This window comes from Thalassophryne amazonica, chromosome 20 (assembly GCF_902500255.1).
Source record: "Thalassophryne amazonica chromosome 20, fThaAma1.1, whole genome shotgun sequence".
Classification (NCBI taxonomy): domain Eukaryota; kingdom Metazoa; phylum Chordata; class Actinopteri; order Batrachoidiformes; family Batrachoididae; genus Thalassophryne; species Thalassophryne amazonica.
In genome coordinates, this window is record NC_047122.1 from 63,571,028 (window position 1) to 63,581,508 (window position 10,481).

Below are 10,481 nucleotides of genomic sequence, written 5' to 3' on the forward strand. Positions count from 1 at the left end.
ACTGTGCTACCTGCTCTGTATTTTTTTATTTTTGAATTCAAAGTACACCAACTGCGATCATTAAATGAATATGTGAAGAATAAGACTCTGACATACAGCGCAGGTTACAACAAACAGAACCAGCAGATCTTCAGAGGCATAAATCTCCAAAAAAATGTTTTAAAGAAAAACCAAATGCCACAAATTGATGCGACCAAACAATCCTGAATACAAAATGTTCCATCCCAAAAGGAAGTCAGGAGTGGTATTATTGACAAAAGCTGACATAAGTGCCAGAGCACTTTATGACAATGATCTACATCCTGCATTCCTGTGTAAGGACACTGATATAAAGAACAACGGCTCATTGACGTATGAAATACAGTGGTATCATAAGGGTGTGACTGTTACACAGAAATGAACAAGCAAACTGCTGTATCTGATTATGAAATAATGGCACCCCATATCTCAGGAGAATGTTTGTGCCGTTTACTCAAAAGTGAGTGCAAATAAAAGGGGAGGTGGTGGCTGTGTTTAATGCTGATTATTCAAGGGCAACACAAAGGACACACAGCTCCAAATTGCTCCTACAACCCCTGGCAAAAATTATGGAATCACCAGCCTCGGAGTATGTTCATTCAGTTGTTTAATTTAGTAGAAAAAAAGCAGATCACAGACATGACACAAAACTAAAGTAATTTCAAATGGCAACTTTCTGGCTTTAAGAAACACTATAAGAAATCAGGAAAAATAATTGTGGCAGTCAGTAACGGTTACTTTATTAGACCAAGCAGAGGGAAAAAAATATGGACTCACTCAATTCTGAGGAATAAATTATGGAATCACCCTGTAAATTTTCATCCCCAAAACTAACACCTGCATCAAATCAGATCTGCTTGTTAGTCTGCATCTAAAAAGGAGTGATCACACCTTGGAGAGCTGTTGCACCAAGTGGACTGACATGAATCTTGGCTCCAACACGAGAGATGTCAATTGAAACAAAGGAGAGGATTATCAAACTCTTAAAAGAGGGTAAATCATCACGCAATGTTGCAAAAGATGTTGGTTGTTCACAGTCAGCTGTGTCTAAACTCTGGACCAAATACAAACAACATAGGAAGGTTGTTAAAGGCAAACATACTGGTAGACCAAGGAAGACATCAAAGCGTCAAGACAGAAAACTTAAAGCAATATGTCTCAAAAATCGAAAATGCACAACAAAACAAATGAGGAACGAATGTGAGGAAACTGGAGTCAACGTCTGTGACCAAACTGTAAGAAACCGCCTAAAGGAAATGGGATTTACATACAGAAAAGCTAAACGAAAGCCATCATTAACACCTAAACAGAAAAAACAAGGTTACAATCGGCTAAGGAAAAGCAGTTGTGGACTGTGGATGACTGGATGAAAGTCATATTCAGTGATGAATCTCGAATCTGCATTGGGCAAGGTGATGATGCTGGAACTTTTGTTTGGTGCCTTTCCAATGAGATTTATAAAGATGACTGCCTGAAGAGAACATGTAAATTTCCACAGTCATTGATGATATGGGGCTGCATGTCAGGTAAAGGCACTGGGGAGATGGCTGTCATTACATCATCAATAAATGCACAAGTTTATGTTGATATTTTGGACAATTGAAAGGATGTTTGGGGATGATGAAATAATTTTTCAAGATGATAATGCATCTTGCCATGCAAAAAGACACATAGGGTCAATGTCATGGCCTGCAAATAGTCTGGATCTTAATCCAATTGAAAATCTTTGGTGGAAGTTGAAGAAAATGGTCCATGACAAGGCTCCAACCTGCAAAGCTGATCTGGCAACAGCAATCAGAGAAAGTTGGAGCCAGATTGATGAAGAGTACTGTTTGTCACTCATTAAGTCCATGCGTCAGAGACTGCAAGCTGTTATAAAAGTCAGAGGGGGTGCAACAAAATACTAGTGATGTGTTGGAGCGTTCTTTTGTTTTTCATGATTCCATAATTTTTTCCTCAGAACTGAGTGATTCCATATTTTTTTTCCCTCTGCTTGGTCTAAAAAAGTAACCGTTACTGACTGCCACAATCTTTTTTCCTGATTTCTTATAGTGTTTCTTAAAGCCAGAAAGTTGCCATTTGAAATGACTTTAGTTTTGTGTCATGTCTGTGATCTGCTTTTTTTTTTACAAAATTAAACAACTGAATGAACATCCTCCGAGGCTGGTGATTCCATAATTTTTGCCAGGGGTTGTACCTTGGATCTGATACCAATCACCTGCTGTTGAAAGTGCTGATTAGTCACCTTTACTCCAACACAACTTTCCTTGCATACATGTACCATATTTTCCAGAGTATAAGTCATGGTTTTGTCACCCATTTGGAAGGTCCTGCAACGTAAAGGCCATTTACACAAAGTGGCATGCATTGCTCAAAAACCCATTATTTTCGATGGCAAGCCCAGTGCCGAGCCACTTTGCTTGGCACCACTGCTTGTCATCAAAGTTCACCCAAAGCCAGCTTTCATCATGACGTGCTGTGACGTACAGGTGAGCCCTGTTAACTTGCAGTCCATTTGTGGATCACAAATTTAGACTACTGTAGAAAAGTCAACATTTTCGTCAAATTTGACCATTTTTGGGAGGGGTAGGAGTGGGCCTCAGGCGCGGGCGCAGACCTCGGGTGTGAGGGGCAGGCACATGAAAATTCAGTAAGGCATATCTTATATATTATATTCCAATTCTAAGGCAGAACTATGCTAATATATAAAGGTATGTCTAAATATCTGAAAAGGAAGAGTAAAATAGGAGAGTAGAAAAGAGTAGAGTAGAGCCACTTAGGTGCCTGGTCTTGAGAACCAGGGATGGTTGCCCAATCTGAACCTAATCAGATCATTCTTTCATTGTCATAGTGTCCACTTTGTCTCCATAAATGAAAAACTTTGAATTGTCGGGAATCGTCCGCAGGGATGAAGCCCTCATCGCTGAACAGCAGCAGCCTGATAAGGAAAAAGATCTCGACTCCACTCCAAATGAATAAATGATCACCACCCAGAAAGGAATCACTCTTCAAATGGTCGAAACTTTTGTAATATGGCAAGGTACAAGGGGATATCAAAACGTTTTGAGCCTCAAACAGAAAGAGCAAGATATTTGGATTTATAATGTTTTTGTTTCAACATAGTCCCCTTCCAACTCCATACGCTTGTTCCATCTAGTTTGCCAGTCATTGATACCCGATCGGTAGAATTCAACATCTTGGTCCCCTAACAAGCCCTCCACTGCAACACTCAGCTCATCATCATCCTCAAATCTCTGGCCCCGAAAGTATTTTTCCAGCCTAGGAAAGTGGTGGAAGTCGCTAGGGGCTAGGTCTGGAGAATAGGGTGGGTGAGGAAGAAGTTCATAGCCACACTCGAGCACAGCGTCCATGGCAACCTGGCTGGTGTGGACTGGTGTGTTGTCCTGGTGAAGCAGAATGCCATGACTAAAGCTGGAGAGTATGTCTCTTCCACACAGTGTTATGACTCAACAATTGAAGTGACCAATATGATCCTACCTGAAATAAGTAGCTAAGGCATGATATAGATCAGGTGTGATGCATTGGAATATCCAACTGGGAAAAATGTGCAAGGCTTAAAACTTTTTGACATCCCCTTGTAAGCTGGTTTTAACTTTTGGTCATCTTCATTTACTCGCACTTTCAGCTAAGTTGCGGGTCAATTTTGTGGACCCCAACTTGCGTGGGTTACTGGGGTTTACCTGTGTATTTGAGTGGCCTGTAGAAATAAGCCGTCCAGCCCAAAACACGGAAAACAACAAAGTCACACCAATCCTCTGACCCATTAGTTCAAACCCCCGTTACACAGGCATGGAGTGCATCCCTTGTACAGCCAGAAAACTGGGGAGGATGCCACAGGATGCTGAAGGAATGCACAGCCCACGCCAAGATCGTACAAATAAATTTACAAATAATTAAATAAAGACGTCGGGATGTTGTCCTGTTTTCAATGTCAATTTTAGAGTATTTATGTACAACGGTGTGCATTAAATGAACCCATAATAAGTTTTTTGAACCAGTACTTTTTGAAGTTATAAGGCAGAAGAGTTTAATGATGTTGATATAGATCTGGACACTAACCAGTGATTACAGTAGATATCTTTGGTACGAGGATTCTTCTGAGGATCCTTGGGTACGACTGGAGTGAGTTTGGGTCAAACGAATGGCTACATAGGGAGACTCAGATGCGGAGCAACACTTATGTGTGTGCGTGTGTTGTTTTTGCAATATCTGTAATTCATTAACTGGGAGTAAAATTTAAAAAATTGCAGAGGAAAATCTAGCTTCAGGTGAAAGGGGGGTTGTGACCCTACTAAGGAGGCCTGCTCCCCAACCCAGAAATGTTTAAAAAATTTCTTGCCTTTTTCCTGCATTCTGAGGAACCTGGGAAGCTAAATGTTGACTCTCCAGTCATCATTTTTAATACACAGTATTCATTTTAAACACTGCAAGACCTTTCCCATATTTTATCTCACCTTTGGTCAGTGGCTCGGAAAGATGGGAGGTGAGTTGCAAGGCACCTCCTAGATCGGCCAGTGAATAATGGTGACTGTATGACTGAAACGGATTTGATATGTGTTGGAGTTCCAAACAAAATCCTGGCTTGAGGCCAGCTGTGGCCACACCTCCAGATTACAGCGAACAAAATTCTTCTGTCCACTCAAAAGTCAAAGAACCGCAGCAGCGGAAGAACAGTTTCTGAAATCCACCTCTCGAATTTATGCCTGCGTTTCCTCATACATGGGTCGGAATGTAAACCCCGTCCAGGTAGGCTGAATACTTCTTGATCCTAATGTTTTAAATGGAACAAAAAATTTAAGCTCAGAATTCCGCGGTGTGGATGAGAAAAGAGAAAAAACCTTAACGGTGAAGAACGTAAACCTAAGCTGAGGTATAACTTTGAGCAGATTGTAGGATTTAAGGCATCAAGGTTGAGGCTGAAAGCAACTATTGTTCTGCATTCAGGAATAGTTTACATGTTGAACGAGGTGCCATTTCATCAAACCTCGAAAGGTGCCTTTCTTTAAAGAGCCAAACTTTGTAAGAAAACATACTTTTATCTGTGGGAATTGTGTGTGTGTGTGTTGGGAGGGTTGTCAGGAAAGAGCAGAAAATCTATGAAGTGCAAAGTCAAGTACATGATACAACAGCACTAAAATCAAAGATGATTCTTTTGTAAAACCTCGGCTTGCCTTTACTATGACTTGCCTCCACTCTTCTTGTCACCCCGTAGCGCTCCAGTATCTAAAGCGTATCTCCTGCAGTCTTCTGAAGGCCAACGTGAATCAAAGCAAAACACATGGATTGGAAGTTTCTTCAGGGTCTACTCAGCGGAGTCAACAAATACTCCACCGCCTTTGGACGCATCTGGCTGTCTGTGGTCTTTGTGTTTCGTGTGCTGGTCTTCGTGGTCGCCGCTGAGCGGGTGTGGAGCGACGACCAGGGGCACTTTGACTGCAACACCCGTCAGCCGGGTTGCACCAACATCTGCTATGATTACTTCTTCCCCATCTCCCACATCCGCCTTTGGGCTCTGCAGCTGATCTTCGTCACTTGCCCTTCCTTCATGGTGGTGCTGCACGTGGCCTACAGAGAAGATCGAGAGCGCAAGTATCGAGCCAAGCACGGCGAGCACACTCGGTTATACGACAACCCCGGCCAAAAGCACGGGGGCCTATGGTGGACTTACCTGATGAGCCTATTCATCAAGACGGCTTTCGAGATCACGTTTCTGTACGCGCTTCACTACATCTACGACAGCTTCAGGCTGCCCAGGAAAGTCCAGTGCGATGTCAGCCCCTGCCCCAATTTGGTGGATTGCTACATTGCTCGACCCACAGAGAAGACCATTTTCAGCTACTTCATGGTGGGAGCGTCCGTTTTGTGTGTGGTGCTCAACATCTGTGAGATCTTCTATTTGATTGCTACCCGGGTGGTAAATCTGAGACTACGACGCACTGCCTATACCACTTCTAGAAAGGTCCGCACCAACAAAGACTGTGATTCTTGCAAATCTTCACATGCATCATAGGTCCAAATGTTACAGCTACATTTTATGTTCTTAAGAGGTGATGTTATTCTTTCGTGGGCAGTTCTTTTTTATGAGTATTCTGTTTTGAGGTCTTCTAGGTAAAAGTACCCCTTGACGTTCATAAAAATGATTGACCTCTGGCTGATGTTGCCAGGGAAAATCTGGAATCCACCTAATTATGTGTTATATCTGATCTGAATCGGATTGAAAATCTTTGTCCTTGACCTTTCCCCAAACTTAATTCTTTCAGAGCAACTTGAGTTCCAGCCTTCATTGACTTGTCAAGTTTGGTGGACATAAGCAAAAGGACCTTGGCAGGATTAGGCCAACAAACAGGCAGACAGACACGACCCCACTGATTAACTTTTGGCAAATTTGACCTTGCTTGGCAACTCTAGAACTCACCTCCACATATGTACCAAATGTGGTACAAATGAAAGTGGAAAAACTTAAATTTTGACTTTTAACCTGAGGGACCTGGACCTTTGCCAGAACAATTCCTCTAGAGGTAAATGGGCACCACAGTCTTGTTTGAGGGCGGGTGCTAAAGGGGTAAAATATGACCTATATGATGTAATTTCTCTAAATACAGAGGACAAAACATGGCATTTTTGATGTTTTTTGGACAAATTACATGCAAACAAAGTGAAAATGCAAAGAAAAAAGGACGACGTGGTGGGAAAGTGGACATGTGTTGTGGTTTGTTTATAACTCGGAGTACAAACATGTTGAGGCAGTTTTGTAAGTGAGAGAATGGAACTACTCTGGTTAGCTGTGTAGGCTAACACTTACTGACATGATGTCTCCCACTTGCTTTGTCTTCCCTTCTCCACTGGGAACTGAAAAAAACAAAGGTTTTCTCGACCGCTTCGGTGATTGCAGCCGAAAACAGAACAGTACACCATTTTACCAATTAAGCAGCATCTCGGTAGCCTAAGCTGTACGGTCAAAAGCAGCCTGCGTAACCTGGGTGTCATTTTGAATGGAGGAATGTCTTTGGAGCAGCACACAAATTACCTGGTTAAGAACTGTTTTTTCCAAATTCGGAACATCTCTAAGCTCCGTAAGATGGTGACTTTAAAAGAGCTTGAGATGATTGTTCATGCGTTCGTCTCATCACGTTTGGATTATTGTAACAGTCTCTTCATCTGTCTGAATAAGAAGGAGTTGGCCCGCCTGCAGGTTGTGCAAAATTCTGCTGCGCGCCTGCTTACCCGCACCTGCAGGAGGGACCATATTACTCCTATTCTTAATACTTTGCATTGGCTGCCTCTCCTACAGGATTCATTACAAAATCCTGGTATTGACTTTTAGAGCTCTGCATGGACAGGCACTGGAGTACATCAGGGACCTGATCCAGCCTTATGCTTCCTCCAGGAGCCTCAGGTCGTCCAATCAGAACCTGTTGATGGTTCCTCGGACCCGTTTTAAAACTCGCGGGGACAGATCTTTTAAAGCGGTGGCGCCTAGCCTCTGGAATGAGCGTCCCTGTGCCCTTCGTTCTCTGGATTGTATAGATACTTTTAGAAGGCAACTAAAGACGCATTTCTTTAAGTTAGCTTTTTAGCCTAATATTGTATTTTATTGTTTTCGTATGTTATTTTTAGATTATTTTTGTATGCCATCTGCAGCGCTTTGTGACCCTGGTCTGTGAAAGGCGCTTTATAAATAAAGCTTACTTACTTACTTACTTATTTTTCTGTGGGAAGTTATGCTGTGTATACGAGGTCTGTTAGAAAAGTATCAGACCTTATTTTTTTTTTCAAAAACCTGATGGATTTGAATCACGTGTGCTTCCAGGAGCCAACCTTGAACCTTTGTGCGCATGCGTGATTTTTTTCACGCCTGTCGGTTGCGTCATTCGTCTTTGAGCAGGCTTTGAGTGAGCACTGGTCCACCCCCCTTGTCTGATTTTCATTGCGAGGAAAATGTCTGAACGATTGGAGCAGCGCTGAATCAAATTTTTCCAGAAACTGTGAGAGACAACCAGGTAGAAACCATTCGGAAGATTCAGATGGCTTTCGGTGGCTTTTCAGTCGAGTGAGTATCCGAGAAATTGTGTAAGAGCTGGACATGTCACAACATGTCCTGTGAGACCAACACGGAGGTGCTTTTTGTTCTGCGCCATTAGTGGCTCCATCCAGACGCACAAACCCTCCACCTGTCTTTCGTTACAAAATCTTCTTTCACAGTGGAATGTGCTGAAAAAGTGCTGATGTCCACCTCTTCTGCAATTTCTCTGGTAGTCAGACGACGTCCCGGATCAACACAGCGTTCTATTTGGAAATGATCTGGTCGTTTCAGCCTGTTGATGGCCTCCGCCATTGTGCGCCATCTTTAAACTGGTTGTAACACTCCTTAATCTATGTGATTCCCATAGGATCGTCACTGAAAGCCGTCTGAATCTTCCCAATGGTTTCCACCTGGCTGTCTCTCACAGTTTCTGGAAAAATTTGATCCTTTCCTTGCAATGAAAATCCAACGAGGGGGGAGGACCAGTGCTCACACAAAGCCTGCTCACAGGCAAATGACGCAACCGACAGGCGTGAAAAAAATCACGCATGCACACAAAGGTTCAAGGTTGGCTCATGCAAGCACACATGATTCAAATCCATCAGGTTTTTTAAAAAAAAAAATAAGGTCTGATATTTTTCTAACAGACCTCGTATATTGCGCATGGAGTGGAGGTCCCCATAAGTGGTCAAATCCCGCAATATCACTCAGGGGTCAAACGAGACTGCGGTGCCCTATTCCTCGTATTACATTCGGTGGAAATCTGTCAAAGGATCTGAAAAGAGAAGGGAAACAGACAAATGTTTTGTAAAATATCGTATGATACTGTAGACACATCAGTCTGTCCTGTGCCCTTTAATTCTGCGCAGCTCCTGGAATGTGACTGTCCATCCTTCTGTATGTGCCCATCCAAAATGTTGGGCAAATCATTGTCTTTTGTTTCATGGACTTCAGTGTGCACCTTGCATGTGATAACGGTTCATGCAAATGAATCCTTTGTGATTTAGTGATACCAAAATATCTGATTCTGTGTGGCCTTGACATTTGATCAACACAAAACCCATGCAGCATGTTTAATCCATGGAGCCTCCAAACAGTTTTAATCTAATCCAGGGCAAAAGTTCATGTGACCACTAAACAGGTGATATATGACATCATATTAGTGTTTAATAATCATAGGTGTTATCTTTAACCAATTATTCTGAACCATTATCATCATGTCTGATATATAAGCACTGGAACCAAATTGACTTTGGCTTGCAACCTTAAATTTTAACAGATTTTTCTTAAAATCACACTGCTTTATCCTTGGCTGACCTTCAATCATTGTACCAAGTTGGGTACAAATTAGATACAAAGTGTTGAGTTATTTTGTTCACACATGGACAGACTGACACACAGGACTGAAAACAATACCAATACATGCTCCTGCCGCATAAGCGTAGAAAAGTTAAAAATTCCCTCATTCTTTAATTGTGAAGGAAGAGGTTCTTGTCTGCATTCCTTGTCTGACCATTTGTTTTATAAAGTGTGCCACAAACTTAACGACACAAGCAAACTGGACCTGATCTTTATTAGCATCACAGTTCCATTTTACATGTGCGGCTACACATTTGTTTTTGTGAACATGAAGAAAATACTGCAAAACATGCAGTCTTGTATCTTGTGATTGTTTATGTGAAGTATATTTAGATTTTGTCCCACCCACCAGCCATCTACGAGGTCTGTCAATAAAGTAACGGTCCTTTTTATTTTTTCAAAAACTATATGGATTTCATTCATATGTTTTTACGTCAGACATGCTTGAACCCTTGTGCACATGCGTGAGTTTTTCCACGCCTGTCGGTGACGTCATTCGCCTGTGAGCACTCCTTGTGGGAGGAGTCGTCCAGCCCCTCGTCGGAATTCCTTTGTCTGAGAAGTTGCTGAGAGACTGGCGCTTTGTTTGATCAAAATTTTTTCTAAACCTGTGAGACACATCGAAGTGGACACGGTTTGAAAAATTAAGCTGGTTTTCGGTGAAAATTTTAATGGCTGATGAGAGATTTTGAGGTGATACTGTCGCTTTAAGGACTTCCCACGGTGCGAGACGTCGCGCAGCGCTCTCAGGCGCCGTCATCAGCCTGTTGCAAGCTGAAAACCTCCACATTTCAGGCTCTATTGATCCAGGACGTCGTGAGAGAACAGAGAAGTTTCAGAAGAAGTCGGTTTCAGCATTTTATCCGGATATTCCACTGTTAAAGGAGATTTTTTTAATGAAAGACGTGCGGGCGGATTGCAGCGTTGGCTCGCAGCCGCTGCGACGCTCCGCCACAAGAAAAACACCTCTGTTGGAAGCCTTAAGGACAAGTTGGAACATGTCCAGCTGTTAAACAATTTCTCATATACTCACTCCACTGAAAGCCATCAAAAGCCGCCT

At 42.4% G+C, this 10,481-nt stretch overlaps 1 protein-coding gene across 1 annotated transcript; it reads left to right on the forward strand.

The window, feature by feature from the left end:
• The first annotated feature begins 4,686 nt into the window (after nt 1-4,686).
• On the forward strand, nt 4,687-6,329 carry LOC117501834 (gap junction beta-3 protein-like). Its single transcript, XM_034160796.1, has 2 exons — nt 4,687-4,785; nt 5,252-6,329. Exon 2 carries the CDS (start codon nt 5,318-5,320, stop codon nt 6,047-6,049), a length of 732 nt encoding a protein of 243 aa, XP_034016687.1. The 5' UTR covers nt 4,687-4,785; nt 5,252-5,317; the 3' UTR covers nt 6,050-6,329.
• The last annotated feature ends 4,152 nt before the right edge of the window (nt 6,330-10,481 follow it).

Coding starts and splice junctions, on each gene's coding strand:
- LOC117501834 (XM_034160796.1), top strand. CDS start 5,318: ATGGATTGGAAGTTTCTTCAGGGTCTACTCAGCGGAGTCAACAAATAC.